Source organism: Bufo bufo, chromosome 4 (genome assembly GCF_905171765.1).
Source record: "Bufo bufo chromosome 4, aBufBuf1.1, whole genome shotgun sequence".
Taxonomy (NCBI): Eukaryota; Metazoa; Chordata; class Amphibia; order Anura; family Bufonidae; genus Bufo; species Bufo bufo.
In genome coordinates, this window is record NC_053392.1 from 280619428 (window position 1) to 280636172 (window position 16745).

At 42.0% G+C, this 16745-nt stretch overlaps 1 protein-coding gene across 5 annotated transcripts in view; it reads left to right on the forward strand.

The window, feature by feature from the left end:
- The window catches only part of FAM135A (family with sequence similarity 135 member A), a 98371-nt gene extending 84271 nt beyond the window's left edge, over positions 1 to 14100 (forward strand). For all 5 annotated transcript variants that reach the window (XM_040428634.1, XM_040428632.1, XM_040428631.1 and 2 more), the window contains 7 exons: positions 147 to 307; positions 816 to 907; positions 2211 to 2308; positions 6734 to 6885; positions 8228 to 8338; positions 10377 to 10490; positions 12927 to 14100. In XM_040428634.1, coding sequence (XP_040284568.1) covers positions 147 to 307; positions 816 to 907; positions 2211 to 2308; positions 6734 to 6885; positions 8228 to 8338; positions 10377 to 10490; positions 12927 to 13132 — 934 coding nt within the window. In that variant the 3' untranslated portion in view covers positions 13133 to 14100. The remainder of the gene's footprint in view (positions 1 to 146; positions 308 to 815; positions 908 to 2210; positions 2309 to 6733; positions 6886 to 8227; positions 8339 to 10376; positions 10491 to 12926) is intronic.
- Positions 14101 to 16745: the final 2645 nt, after the last annotated feature.

A 16745-nucleotide genomic window follows, 5' to 3' on the forward strand; every position in this document is an offset into this window, starting at 1 on the left:
GTATTTTTTAATTTTTTTTTATTCCTGGAGAACCCCTTCAAAAAGATACCCCACAACAACAAATGTTTTCCGTAATATATTTCCCATTAGAATGGTGTGCTGTGCCTTCATTGTCATCACTTGTCATTTATGTTCTCTTATTTTAGATTCCTGCAGGCCAAAGAAGAACTGAAGCAGTTGCGACTCCCAGGTTTTTTGTATAGCGATGTGCCTCATTTGGCATCCACAGTTCCATACTTCAGCATGGAGGAGGATGACAGCTCTGATGAGGGAATCCATTTGATTGTCTGTGTCCATGGACTAGATGGTAAAGGCTATTTTAGTTTTAGTCTATTTTTATGTTATTATTCTGTTAGTAGAAAACAGTGTCGGTTAGGGTGATCTCACACTGCTCTTGGAGTGTCCATTTGTCGTATGTGCTGGGGAAGCTCCTGGCTTATACTGTATGTCAAACACATCCATTGGCCAGCATTCACCCAACTTCCATCAGGCTTGTATACATCATAGCTTCCATCAAATGTAAGGAAATCCTTTCAATATGTAACTCCAAAGGATAGCTCCCTGGTCTGGTAAATCTGGACCCATACTTGTTGTCATGCAGCTTCTCTTATCTGGAAGAAGGCCAATGAGAAGTCAGAATAGAACAGGATAGTGCCCAAAACTGACTGCTTTCTGATTTTGTGTAACTGCACAGGGTAAATGGAGCTGTGTGATGATCGGAAATTAACTTGTTTACCTCCTTCCATGCAGTGACGTGCAGAACAATATGTACATGAAAATTGATTTTTGCTTTTTCTATGCGAATCTATTTGCAGGTAATAGCGCTGACCTTCGGTTGGTAAGAACATACATAGAACTTGGACTTCCTGGGGGGCGAAAAGATTTCCTTATGTCGGAGAGAAACCAGGTGCAGTTCAAAACCTTTAACTTGTTTCTAAAGCGTTAGTACTACATTGAGAAAACTGCTGGGAATTCCTAATTTAATTTAACCTCTCAGTTTCTAATTCATCGCCCAAATACAGATATGGTAGCGGCATCCTTCTGAAAGTCTATTAATGTCACAATTGTACGGAATTGTTCACATCAAAGCCCCATGTGGGGCATGTATGGCAGGAAAAGCTCCCAGTGTATACACACACATATATGCATATAGGGATCCTTTCCCCCACCGAAGGCCTCTATCCGACCATTACCTCATTATTGGTCGTGCGATGGATGTCGTGGTCAAGATAGTTGCATAGCCTCAGTCTTATCTGCTCCTTAAAAGGGTATTCCAGGATTTTAATATTAATGGCCTATCCTCAGGATAGGTCTGTCACCCGACCCCTGCCAATCAGCAGTTTCCTAGTAGATCCAGCACTGGAACTGCACAGCTCTGTACACCTTGTAGTAGATGGAGCAATGGGAGCAGCTCTGCAGTAACCAGCTCTATTCATTGCACAGTAGATGGAACGGTGTAAAAACGGCTGACTGGCATTGCAGGGTACCGGGCCCCTGCCAATCAGATATACATCGCTATCCTGAGGACAGTGTATCAAAATTAAAATCCTGGAATACGGAGGGAGAGCACTCTGCCTTCTCCATTGATCCACTTCCCAGCCCCCCTCCCTCTGCTCATGGTTGGTCACTGAGAGCGGGGAGGGGCTGTGAAGGGAATAGAGCACTTCACTGTGAAGATCCACCTCCTGGGCACGTGCAGGAGCAGAATCTGGCAGAATAAAAGAACATGTTCACACTACTGCTCCACAAATGCTTGTCCTGCTCCCCCCAGGCCCTACCTAGTGCTGTCAGTAGTTTAGCATAGTCAGAACTGCTGACAGACTCCCTTTAAAGTTATTTTCTTAAAAAACATGATCTGTAGCTATATAGGACACACTGGGGGAGATTTATGAAACTGGTGCAAAGTAGAACTGGTTTACTTGTTCGTAGCAACCAATCAGATTCCACCTTTCATTTTCCAAAGGATCTGGACTCTGCTATGGTCAACTAATCCACAGATGCTGCTATGTGCTTTGTTATTTCATTCATTCTGCTACATTAGAAAAAACAGATTAATTAGAATTCAATGCAGACCTGGCTTCAATCCGGTAAAAATAGAAACCATAACTCCTGTGTGACCAGAGCTTGAATTTTAATGTACAGTTATATCCAAGCATGATTGCAGAAGATGTACAGAGGAAACATACATTAATCTTGTGCTTTCTTCCCAGAATGACACCTTTGCTGACTTTGATTCAATGACAGATCGTCTCCTAGATGAAATTATACAGTATATCCAAATATACAATCTAGCCATTTCCAGGATCAGGTAAGAGGCAGTGACGACTATATTGCTCACTGGCTACAAAGGCTTAGAAGGCACACTGCCAGTAAGCAGCACCTCATTGCTGGCTGAAGTGACTTACTTCACGAGTTACTGTAACATTCAGCAATGTTTAATACCATGCTATATCTGGGATAAGTGGCAGCTCTGTTTTTATAATATATTTGGAATGATTTGCTTAAAAATGTAATTAGTTTCATATCCTGTAAATTACCATTATACTGTTGGTATTTATCAACTTAACATAATGAAGCAGTTGTCAGGAAGATCCTATTTGTAGTAATAGTGTCTAAACTAAACTATTATAGTTGTTACATGTGATTGAGGGTAACGTGTCTTGCAATAATATACATAATTAAATCACCTAAGGCTACTTTCACACTAGCGTTTTGGCTTTCCGTTTGTGAGATCCGTCTTGGGCTCTGAGAAGCGGTCCAAAACGGATCAGTTTTGCCCTAATGCATTCTGAATTTTTTATTAGATTTCGATACCATAAAAAAGTATTGCGATACTCGATACCATTCAATACCACATGAAAAAAATAAAACACCCAAAAAGCCATGTGCATTCTGCATTTTAAAAAATAGCAAATTGCGCAGTTTTTATTTTTTATTTTTTCTGTTCCGGTGTTCACAGCATAGATTTTTTTTTATATTTTAATAGTTTGGACTTTTCAGATGTGGCGATATGTAATATGTTTATTTATTTATTGTTTATATATTTTATATGTAAAATTGGGAAAGAGGGTGATTTATACTTAATTTTTATTTATTTTTTACTTTCTATTTAATAACTATTTTCCCCCTTAGGGGCCAGAACCTGGGATCTTTTAATCCCTTGTCCTATTCACCCTGAGAGAGCTCTATTAGGGTGAATAGGGCTCTCCCTGCTGCCCTGTGCTCTGTGCACACAGCAGCAGGGAGCTCACCATAGCAGCCAGGACTTCAGTAGCGTCTTGGCTGCCATGGTAACCGATCGGAGACCCAGGATTACACTGCTGGGGCTCCGATCGGAACTGCTGCACCTGATGTGTTAACTGCCGCTGATCGCAGCTCCCTGTTAGAGGCAGGGTGCCGGCTATGTGATTCTGCTGCCGCCTGCCTCCTGTATTAAAGGTTAAAGACGACCTTTCATGGGTTCGGACTTTAAGTTAGCAGGCTACATAGACCGGCGCCCAGGGATCTCCCTGCACTTACTATTATTCCTGGGTGCCGCTCCGTTCGCCCGCTGTGGCCCAGTTACTGTCTCCTGCCCCGTATGCTAATTACTACTATCTGAGCATTGGCAGGAGACATCAGATTCTCTCCTGGGCGTTCCTTCTCCCTGGCTGTGACGTTCTGCGCTGCGATTGGACAGCGCTACAGCCAGGGAGAAGGAACGCAGCTAGACATTTTAATTGTTATATTTGGCATAGAAGAAGTGGTAATATCTAGTAAAACACACAAGAATAGTAATAACTAGAGATGAGCTAAGTATTCCAAAATTAGATTAGGCTGCTTTGCTGAATAAAAAAAAAAAAAATTTGCTTTGTGATAAATTACTTTCTCACAAAGCGCATCTCTTTGTAAGTAGTGGGTGAAATAACAGTGAGCAACGATATTTGCTACCACGAAGCATGAGGAAATTCGGCTTTGCGGCAAATCGAATTTATCCTGAAATTCGGGATTCACTCAACACTAGTAATAACAGTAAATTTCCAGAAAATTGCTCCATATTAGAGATGAATGGTGATCAGGGTGCAGGGTCTGCCATTTGTTTGCAGCATCTTTTTTCCCCTGAAGAGTTATTTTCAAGGATGGTGTATCTCAGTTTTTCCTTTGTATAGCAATACTCCAGCCTCCTACTGTGCAGTAAATTGCAGTATAGTCCCACTTAAAGAGTACCTCTAGTTATAAGAACAACTTTTCATAAATAAATTGTACTGTTGAATGTAATAAACTTTGTAATATTTCTTATTAAAGAAAAATGCTTCAATCTGTTTTTATAAAGCTGCTTTGCTCTTTCCTACTTTTACCATTGATGTCTATGGAGAGAGGAGGAGGCTGCTGGGTGAGAGACACACAAACTGCAATTTCTTAACTGTGCTACACTTTGCATTTTTCACTCTACTAGGCTGCATTCACACATCAGTTATTTGGACAGTTATTTTGATCAGTTATTGTGAGCAAAAACCAGTAGTGACGCCTACTCAGATAGCCGGTGTAATAATTTGATCCGCACCTGTTCTGTGTTTTTGACCCACACCTAGTTTTGGCTTACAATAACTGATGGAAATAACTGATCAAATATGTGAAGTGTGAACTCAGCCTAAGATAAGGCACTACTACTGTTCAGAGTAATAAATCACTTACTAGCTGGCAGCAGCCTCCTCCTCCCTTCTTCATAGACTTTTGTGTGTGAGGCTGCAGACTGAGACTATACTAATAGATATAAGAGTCTGAGTGAAGAGAAAGATGAGGAAAATAGCATGAGAAGTTCAGGAATAAGGATAATTCTTTAATAACATATATTACAAAGTTTCTTTAAATTTACCTGTACTATTCAATTATGAAAACTTGTTTAGAACTGGGGGGTACACTTTAACCACCTCACATCCGGGCCATTTGCCCTCTTCCTGACCAGGCCTAATTTAGCAAATCTGACATGTGTCACTTTAAGTGGTAATAGCTTTGGAACGCTTTTACTTATCCAAGTCATTCTGAGATTGTTTTCTCGTGACACATTGTACTTCATGACTGTGATAAATTTGAGTCGATATATTTCACCTTTATTTATAAAATAATCCCAAATTTACCAAAAATGTTGAAAAATTTTCAATTTTCAAAATTTCAATTTCTCTGCTTTTAAAACAAAGTGATACCTTATAAAATATTTATTACTTAACATTCCCCATATGTCTACTTTATGTTTGCATCATTTTGTAGATGTCATTTTATTTTTTTAGGAAGTTAGAAGGCTTAGAAGTTTAGAAGCAATTCTTAAAATGTTTAAGAAAATTTCCAAAACCCACTTTTTAAGGACCAGTTCAGGACTAAAGTCACTTTGTGGGGCTTACATAGTGGAAACCCCCCATAAATGACCCCATTGTAGAAACAATATAGCAATAAGACAGCACTACTCACCGGACACTTCCAGCTGATCCAATCTGTGGCGGTGCCTGCAGCGTCGGGTCCCGGCCTCTTGGTCCCCACAAACGTCAAATGATAGTATAAAGGCACGGCACTCCATTATTTCTTTATCTTCTCTAGTTTATTGCACCAAAAACAGCAACGTGGTGAGCTTGCTAAAGACCGGCCAGGTCGAAACGTTGCTGTTTTTGGTGCAATAAAGTAGAGAAGATAAAGAAATATTGGAGTGCCGTGGCTTTATACTATCATTTGACCATTGTAGAAACTACACCCCTTAAGTTGCTCAAAACTGATTTTACAAACTTTATTAACCCTTTAGGTGTTCCACAAGAATTAAAGGAAAATGAAGATGAAATTTCTAAATTTCACTTTTTTGGCAGATTTTCCATTTTAATCCATTTTTAACACATCGAGGGTTAACAGCCAAAGAGAACTCAATATTTTTTACCCTGACTCTGCGGTTTACAGAAACACCCCACATGTAGTCATAAACTGATGTAAGAACACACGGCAGGGCGCAGAAGAAAAGGAGCGCCATATGGTTTTTGGAGGGCAGATTTTGCTAACTGGATTTTAGACACCATGTCCCATTTGAAGCCCCCCTTACAATAAAAACTCCCAAAAAGTGACTCCATTTTGGAAACCAGGGGATAAGGTGCCAGTTTTATTGGTATTATTTTGGGGTACATATGATTTTTAATTGCTCTATATTACATTTTTTGTGAGGCAAGGTAACAAAAAAATTGCTGTTTTGGCACAGTTTTTTTTATTTTTTACAACATTCATCTGACAGGTTAGATTATGTGCTATTTTTGTAGATCAGGTTGTTACAGACGCAATGATATCAAACATGTCTACTTTCTTTGTTTGTTTCAGTTTTATATAATAAAGCATTTTTTTTTTTTTAATTATGTTGCTATGCCTCCATTTTCTGAACTGCATATTTTCCACTGTGTATTTTGCTGCAATTTTGGCATTGGAGATTTCTTTGCAGGTTTTTGCCACGGATTTCACCCTCTGCATTGCAAAGGGTGAAATCCACAGCGTGGTAGATGAGATTTCTTGTGATGTGATCTACTTTCCTGGTACTGTGAAGTGCTGTGAATTTGCCTCATGTAAGTTTGTGATGGCACATTTCGCCACGTGGGAACAGACTTATGTGCCCTCTTTGTGTTTTCTATGTGATGCCACAGCACAGTTACCGAGTAGCGTGCTGCTGTAAGATATTTATAAGTGTGCTCTTTTTTAAGAAGCTAAACCCTGTTCTGTTGTCCTCATTTAGCTTTATAGGTCACTCCTTAGGAAACCTAATCATAAGGTCTGTGCTTTCAAGACCAAGATTCAAATGCTACCTTGGCAAGTTGCACACTTTCCTGTCCTTATCCGGTCCGCATTTAGGTACCCTTTACAACAGCAGTGCCCTTGTTAATACAGGTGAGACCACATCTAATCCTCCTTTTTTTGCATTAGTGTCCCTCATATTTCTCATTTTCCTAGCACCTAGGGACTTGTTTTATATCTGTGAACTCTGTAAATGAATGCTGCTGAGGAAAGCCATACACGAGGATAACTTGTGGTATCTCCACAATTCATTCCAGTATCTGCAGCATGTCTGTCTACCTATCTATCATCATTGTTGATAGCCTATATTTCAATCATTCAATTACAAACTATTACCTTCAGATCTTAAAAACATGGTTCTAAGTAGGGCTGGGCAATTAGGGCAAAAAAAATAAAAATCTCGATTGTCAACTTTATGTACGATTTCCATTATAATCTTGATAATTTTTTTCTGTTTTAAAAGGTTTCTACCACCAGAAATACTGTTATGTAGCTGACTGACATTAGCGATGTGTAATGTCAGCACTACATAACAGTGTGTTTTTTACCTTTCTCCCTGCAGCTTTTCTGATAAAATAAGCACTTTTATAATATGCTGATGAGCCTCTAGGTGCTATGTGGGTGTAAAATCAGCACCTAGAGGCTCCGTCCACTCACCCATTATCCCGCCCAGGTCCTCTGTTCTGCCCACCCTGCTCCTCAGCACTACATAAACAGTACTGGACAATTAACAGTTAAGTCCTCTGCACCTTCCTAGTGACCTACTGGCTGTATTGAGGTCCATTCACACATCTGTAGTTTTGGGTCCGCAGCTGTTCTGCAAGTTTGCGGAATCGGTGCGGACCCATTCATTTCAATGGGGCCGCAAAAAATGCGGACGGACTACACTGGCTCCCACACGGACTGCTACTAGCTCAAGTCTGACAGCAAGGGGACAAGTGCAGCAGATGCTCCTGCTATCACAGACATAATGACCTCCTCCCATGTGAGCGTTCTTCAGCCCGAGCCCAACACATGCAGGCAGGATGTTAGCGGACAGTCCAGTCAACATCTTTTTTAAGGTGCAAAATGTTAAGGTCCCCTCACATGTGCCCGGAACTGCTCAACTCCTCCCCTGCTTTTTCATGCCAGAGATGCTCAACTCCTCCCAATAACTTCCCACTGGCAGCAAACCAAGCTGGGCGGGGGGCAAAAATCAATACGCGAATGTGAAGCATTTAACATAAAATATTACCCACAGCCCTTCCTCTGCCAGAAGCAAAGTGGGCGCCATTTTGCAAAAAAAAAAAAAAAACTATTGGGCAATTAAGTAAAACTGAAATTGCAAGCCAAAAAACGGGCAAATTAATCAAAATAATGTGATTAATCACTCAGCCCTAGTGCAAGGTCGTGCAACTTTTATTTCTCAAAGTGACTCATCTTTTTTGTGGTCCAGGCTTGTGGTTCATGCAGAAGTGGAAAAAGTCGGGCTCACTTTTACAGCTAACGTGCAGAGATCACTCTGATCCTCGTCAGACCTTCCTGTACAAGCTAAGCAAGAAAGCAGGTACTACACAATATCCTATATTCTGGCTAATGGTAAATACTTAAAGGATTATCCAATTTCTCAACCCCCGCCCCCCCCCATGTGCCGGGCTCCTCACCGGTAATCTACTTTGCCCGCTCCCGGCACTGCTCCTGGTCCCCGCACCACCGCTGCTGCTTCTCCTCCCTGCACACGGATGAAAACATCCAGTGTCAAGGAGAGCAGCCAATTGCAGACAGGAACAAGCCTCCCTAGTGTCACCCGCGATGCTAGGGAGGCTCGTCCCCGTACCGGCCTGCCATTGGCTGTTTTCATCCATGTGCAGGGAGAAGCAGCAGTGGCGGTGCGGGGACCAGGATCGGCGCAGGGTTAGTATATTACCTGTGAGGGGCCTGGCATGGGGGGGGGGGGGGGGGAGGGCATAGGAAGGGGCAAGGGCTTGTTTGTTTACCTACCACACACTGCTGCCCAGCAGTGTATTCGGTGACTTCACCGTCTCTGATGGGCCGGCTTTAGCGCTGCCCTAGTTGTTTTACAAGCTAGGGCAGTGCTAAAGACCTCCCATCAGTCCCGCTGACGTCACAGGGCTCACTGCTGGGGGAAAGCCTCCGCCTGGCAGTCCCTATGGAGAGCCCGGTACGTCACCTGATCTGCATAAAATGCCTTTGCCCTGCTCGATACAGCGCAGGGCAAAGGAAAGCATCGGAGCATGAAATGCTCTGATGCTCATATAAGTGGGGCTGTCTGGGTGAATATATGGGTATGTCCGGGTTCAGCTCTGAATCCGGACAACCCCCTTAAGTGGTGGCAGATCAGGTGGGTTAAAAAAGTCTATACAAAATCTCCCTAGACCAAAAGAAGTCCAATGTCGTATTTTCTGAAGGCCTGCTATATTTATTGCTGTGTGATGAATGATGGATGGGCCGCATACTGCTGCCCGTGATATAGTGTTCAGTCCAGTATTTACACTGCAGCAATGATTAATGATTAATTGGCTGGAAGAAAATGGCCTCTTGGCGCCACAGTTGTCAGGATTAAACCCTTTTTAATTTATTAGACTTTGTGATGTTTATGAAATCATGGATTATTGCAAATTATTTTCTATGTTTCTGGAATCTCTTCTTCACAGGATAAAACAGGACTAGTGTTCTTATTACATTAAAACAATGCAGAATAATCTGAGAATAAGTGCACCTTAAGGAGGACCCATCGCCTCTCCTGACATGTCTGGTTTAGTAACTACTGTAATTACAAATCTGGAGCATCTAGTCTTATGACTGTGTTGTGCTATTTCTTTATTATTTCTGAATAAAGGTAGTGTAAGACAGTGCAGAGACCCCTCCCCCAGCTGTAACTTTATTCATAAACTTCTAGTCGGAATAATAGAGGAATGGAACAACATTGAGTTATAAGAAGAGATGCTCCAGAACTAGTTACTAAACCAGACATGTCAGGAGAGGTGACTGCTAGTCTAAGGCAGCCGCATGCCTAGCAGAAAAAGCCCCAGGCTGACGTCGTTTCTCGCCAACATGTACGACTGTTTCCAGACGTACTTTAGTAAATTTGCTGGTGCCGGAGTCCCGGCTTTGCCCCCAATGCCCCCGTCCCGCCCAACAGTTGAACTTAATATTGTCACACAGCCAATCAAAAAGGGGACTTGCGACTATTTTTATGCCAAAATCTGGCATTAAAATAGTATTTAATGACCCCCATAGTGTATGCTTTAACACAGGTGAATCAGCAGCCCTGGATACTCTGACAGTCTAATGTGTAGTTGGGGGCTGTCTGATTTTCTTGGTTCTGCTCCTGGGGAAGGATACATTGTGAATTATTTTCTTCTTATTTAGTTTTTTCCTTTCTGAAAAAGCTGTCTTGGTGGAGCCATCTGCCTCCCTTCCCCTAAACATTCCCATTCTGCTAAGCTAATCATACATGTACAGAGAATGGGAGATTAAGGTCATGACTGCAGGGCAAGCAGCTACCACTTGTATGGGATCTTTCACACTAGTTCTTACCGCTTAGCTTACTCTTCCTTTATTATCTGCTTTGTGTTTTTTAGGGCTGGAACACTTCAGAAATGTTGTTCTGGTCAGTTCCTTACAGGATCGATATGTTCCTTACCACTCAGCTCGTATTGAGATGTGCAAAACTGCTCTTAAGGACAAACAGTCAGGTGAGCTTCTGATCAGTTGGTTTTTGGTCTTGTCAGAGCTGGAGCATGGAGCAGAATTCATGGTGGCTTATCAGTGAATGTGAGTCCAGTGGCAGTGTTGTGGTTAATTATATAGAGCATTGTCAGGTCTGAATAGCAGCGCCTGATGATGCATTTTACAGCTATAAAGTATATGCCTATAACATACCAAAACTTAGTATATATTGGGATATTATCTGTAAGTACTGTATGACAAGTCAAACGACAATGAGTATACATTTTAGGGGTTGTAGTAAATACCAAAAACATGCTACTGTATATCACATGAATTTTACAACTATGTACAGCTGTCATTCGGTTGAATGATACCTGACACATTCTTCAAAATGACTCCAGAGAAATACCATATATAAGATGGGTGTAGAACCTGCCCCAGGTAAGGTCTGTCATACATGATTTCATTCAATAAGACACTAAGGCTGCCCATACACCGAGTTGTTGGCCGAATGCTTGTTTGACAGAAAGCCATCTCTCCTGACTCCCCCATACATATGCAGGCTCATACATATGTTGTCAATGGGCAGAGTGGACTTAAGGCCCCTTTACATGTACCAATTTTGCAGGCAATTGTCGAGAAAGAAGCGTTCCTTCCCGACAAGTGCCTGCCCACCAGTGGAGGAGACCACTGGATTTACATCTTCTTCACAGTATGGGGAGGAGCGATCGCTAATGCCATGGCTTGTCCCCATACAGACATGTTGTGTGACAGCAGCAGATGCTGTTTACACAGCACAATCTGCTGCTGGCAAACAACGATTTTTGTGACTGCATGAATGATACGATTACCCGACAAACAGGTAATCAGCGGCACCTTTACACTGCCAGATAATCGCTAACAAGCATTCCTATGAGCGCTTGCTAGCAATCATCTGGGCTGACAATTGGCCAGTGTAAAGGGCCCTTAAATGGGTTCTCGGGGAATTAAGAAAATGAAAATACTTTAAATATGGCTTTATTTCATATATATATATATATATAGCTAAATATCCCAAATACCTTTTATTAGTTATAATGGCTCGTTTTGTGTAGGGAGAAATTATTAGGAAAAATAAAATGGCCGCCGTCCTGTTAATACACACAAAATCTGTCCTTATAACACAGGAGGACAAGTTACTTCACAGCACTGAGCCAAAGAGCTGCCTCATCCTCCTCACTGCTCTGCTTGTCAGGGATACTCCTGAATACAGCTGATAAGATCCTCCTGAATCTCTGTAGGAATGGAGTTCATGAGGTGACGTTAAGTACAGAGAGGATGGACAGGACAGACTGTAGTAATGTGGGGCTTGTGGTAATGGAGGCTGCTGCTCATTATCCAGATCCACTCCCTCCTCTCTGTACTTCATGTCTCTTCATGAACTCCATTCCTACATTCAGCTTAAGATCATATCAGTTGTATTCAGGATCATAATTCCTGACAAGTAGAGCAGAGAGGAGGATGAGGCAGCTCTTTAGCTCAGTGCTCTTAAGTAACTTGTCCTGCTGTGTGATTAGGATAGGTTCTGTGTGTACTAATAGGACGGTGGCCATTTTATTTCCCCTAATGATTGCTCCCCAGACAAAACGAGCCATTATAACTAATAAAAGGTATTTGGGGAATATATTTATAATAAAGTAATATTTAAGTATTTTCAGTAATTTTCTTTTCTTAATTCCCGGAGAACCCCTTAAGCTGCTGCCAGACTCGTTTTGGCAGTGGCTCATCTCACAAGAACAAAAGGATTTGACATGTTAAAAACCGATAACCCAATTCTTCTCTTCCCTAAGGCTAAGTACACATATGTGATGTGAATTTCGGCAGCCTGATCTGGCAGAGGAACAGACTGCCAGAGTTCACTTTATCCAGCATAGCCGGATAGGGCCTAGCACCACGGGATTCACATTGATTACAATGGGATCTGACGGGGATACAGCTGCTTTGCAGCATAAGTGCTCGCTTTTGGCTGGACAAAAAGTCCTGCATACACAACTTTTTGTCTGGCCTAAAGCTGGCATTTATGCTGCCAAGCTGCCAGATCCCTGTCAGGTCCACGGCCCTTTCCAGCAGTGCCAGATACGGTGATCTCCGGCAGTCTGTTCATCTGCTGGATCAGGCTGACACAGTTCACATTGCATATGTGAATGTAGCCTAACATTTGCTTATAAACATTAGATGGGTAACTGGTCTTGCCAGGAGGGTTGGCACAAGGTTTAAACGTATCACCTATCTGCAAAACCAAGACACAGGGGTCCCCACTGGATCAGTAAGTTTAAATCTTAAGACAACTCCTTTAACACTTTCTCAGCTGTTTTGACAAATGTGGAATTCCCCCCTGCAACAGTTGCCCCATTTAGACAGTTCTACCATTTCTGATGTACAACCAGCAGAAATACTGACTAGCCATGTGTTTTGTCTTCCAGGACCCGTGTATGCGGAAATGATCCAAAACATCCTCTTGCCTGTTCTGCAGAATAAAGACTGCAATCTAGTGCGATACGACGTCATTCACGCGTTACCTAACACAGCAAACTCTCTCATCGGGCGAGCAGCCCACATTGCGGTTCTTGATTCTGAAGTCTTTTTAGAGAAATTCTTTCTGGTTGCTGGCCTCCGATATTTCCAGTAGAAAGAGGACATTTCCAGACATTTATGTAATACCTCATTGACAATGATTCTCAAAGTATGTGGTAATAAAGTGTTAGCTGCCATTGTATTTTGAGCTGTATTTATATGTTCTTGGGTTTTCATTTTTCCCCTTTTTTTCCCCCTTTTACTGGAAAATAATTTATATCATCCAATTTGTGAGTACAGGTGCAGTGTAGATTTGTTATTTATATCTACGGAGACTCTTGCCACCTCCTCTGATTCCTAAGGTTTAATTCCTTTTTTTTTTTTTAAAAATGGATTCTAATGCTATTTGTAAATCTTCCTGATTTTTATGGATTCTTCATGAAGTTTAGTCTGCACCATTATCTGGGTGTGCCGCTTCTGCCAGTTTACTTAGAAAGTTGCTTAACCACCCTGAAAAGTTTGCTGACACGATGGGTGAGGTCAGCTGGCCTGACCACATAACATGTCATATTGTTCATCATTTTCCTCCTTCAGTCATGTGTTGCTGGCTCGAAAGGTTACGGTCTTAAATGATTTCTTTCTATTGATTATGTGATCGACCATTCATCTAAGCCACGGTAAACCAGCGTGACAGTGCGGAGCTGTCCTTCATGTACCAAAGTTACCTAAATGCTTGCTCTGTAAACAATGGTGACCCTTGCATGATACCATAGACCCTCTACACTGCCGACATTAAGAAGATGAGCTTAGACAGATGTTGCACTAATTCACTCATTATTTGCCATCATTGTTTCTGTAGTCAACGGTATAGTGATGGTTGGGTATATCTACCAGTTGGAGACGAGACTTGGCAGCACCTTCTATTGCTTTTATGATGATGCTATAAATGCCATTGTAGTGAATAAGATTTAATCAAACCCTATTCACACTTTCCTATGGCTAGGTCTACATGACAACATTTGTTGCGCGACAATTTTTATAATGGTAGTCTATGGTGTCGCACTGCAACATGCGACATGCTTCGACTGCGACGCGACAGTTGCAGAAAATCCATTTGAGATAGATTTCTCTGCGACTGTCGCGTCGCAGCATGTTGCAGTGCGACACCATAGACTACCATTATAAAAATTGTCGCGCGACATTGGTGCAACAAAATGTCGCAGTGTAGTTGTGCCCTATGTGTCGCGCAACAAATGTCGTCGTGTAGACCTAGCCTATTTCAGAAACACAGCATGGACTGAAGACCGCACATACGCTGCAGTCACGTTGCATTTTCTTCTAAGCTCCAGTGGAGACAACTTCCCCTCATGAAAACTGTACACGGGTACGACTACATGGGGCGGAATTGCAGAGATTCTGCAGCAAAATCCAAAATGGGTCTGTGGCAAAATCTGCATGTGTTACTTGCGGTTTCGTCGCAGATTTACATAGGATTTCACTCCCTGCATTACAAAGGGTGCAATTCTGCAGCATAAATAGACATGGTGCAGATTTCAAATCCTCCCCGCCAGGTCAATTTATGTTGCAGATTTTTTTACGCAGTGTGTGGATGAATTTTGCTTGTGGCATTTTTTTTTCATGTGTGAAAGGGGCCTAAGTCCCATCCCTTCACAACTGGTTGGCAAGTTCACAGGACCCCTCTCCCATCTCTTAAGGGTCCATTCACCCATCCGCAAAATGGGTCCGCATCCATTCCGCAATTTTGCGGAACAGGTGCGGACCCATTCATTTTCAATAGGGCTGGAATGGGCTGTCCACTTCCCATCCGCAAAAAAAATAGATGTTGTCCTATTCTTGTCCGCAATTACGGACAAGAAAAGGGATTTTCTATGAGAGTGCTGGCGATGTGCGGAAGGCACATGGCCGGTGTCCGTGTTTTGTGGATCCTCAAAACACATACGGACGTGTGAATGGACCCTTAAGGTCATGTTTACATGCTTTGTGCAGTTGGCTTTTTTGCCAATGCTCTACATCCTAGCGAGTGCAGTGGATTGTTTCAGTTTTTAAAATCCACAGTCTGCCGCCAGATCTGCATGTAGCAAACGTCGATTTTCCCACAGAGTTGTAGCTTATGTCTGTAGAGGAATTTAGCCTTAAAGAGGTTTTCCCAAAATGGATATTTAGATGATAAATGTCTGATCGCCGGGGTCCCCACAGATCACTAGAACAGGGGTCCCAAACCCCCTGCAGAGCTATATTAATGAGCAGTTTGAAGTGGTTATCAAGAATACAAAGTCTGTGGGAATGACAGAGACAGCCGATTACAGCTCTTGGCTGTTTGTGGGGCCCCCAGCGATCAGACATTTATCATCTAACATGAGAATGGGCACCATCGAGAGATATGCAGGGGAACAGCTAAACATTGGATGATATAAAACAGTGATGAAAGAATATAGGCTGTTAGTGTGTATATTAAAGACTGGCAGAAGTGCTGGGATTTCCTTCTATGCCATCTCTACTTCTTGTAGGGACTGAGATTCCAGCATTCTGTGTGTCTCCTTGAGATGTAGCAGCAGCAATATCCTGTGGCATCATCATAAAAGTAATGTGGCACTGCCAGCTTCCTCTGTATCATTCCCTGAGCTGCTATAGAAAGGGACATGTTAGACAGGACCATGCCTACTGATTGTTTCCTTTCTATTCCACCCATCTGCTTCACTTTGTGTTATTTTACTTTAGAGAAAGCATCTCCACTTGTTGTTTTAGTACATTTTGTCAAATATAATCCATTTCTATGCTGCATACTTGTACTTCGGTAACGTAGCCCTCTGATTAACTCATACTTCACACTGTTATTTGCAAGTAAAATGAAAAAAAAAAATATATATATATATAGCTTTTTAAATTACAAACTGGAAACCCTTGTTGCTGCATTCTGGGTGATTGATGATTTGGCAGTCATAAGTGATCACGGTCATATCCCTGTTTCTCCTGCCTAATTTTATCACTGGGTGCAAATGTTGCCTTTTCAGGGTGATGGCAGCTACTTTATGGTGTATGATAATTAGACTACAGTTACTATTCAGCTGACTCAATAACTGCCTCCTTTTAAATACTGTGCAGACCGCACTTACACTTCAGAAACGTACTGGAACTTAGGAAACTGACAGTTTTGCATTTTGTGTTCTTGATTGCTGCCTTGTCACTCATCAGCGCCATGAGACCGGCCATAACCCCCTCTCTACCATTACTGCAATACTCCTATGGGCCTGTGCGACTCCTGTGGCGTTGTAAATACAAGAAGAACGTGTCTGGTGATTTGGATGAAATGTCTTTTTTTTTCATATTGAAGAATGTTATCGGTCTGTTGACTCACTATTGGTGCTTAATAGCATTGGAGAACAATACTTTCATGCTAGTGATTTGGGATTTCATGCACTGAGGATGGGAGCTGTGTACTTATGTAATTATGTGACTTTTGTCAGAATATAAATATGTGTACAATTCATGCATGTTTAGAAGTGTCGTTCTGTTCCCCAGTATGGTTTTAATGGACACCCATTACGGCTTTTTGGACTTTTTTTTTTTACACTACAATCACAAAACAAGATGGAGACAATCAGTGATGAAAGCCACCCTCCAGTTCAAGAAAAAACTGTCACATTAGTTGGGAAATTAAAAGAACACTTACCTGGTGACCTCCTTTTCATCTTCTTAGACGCCGATCC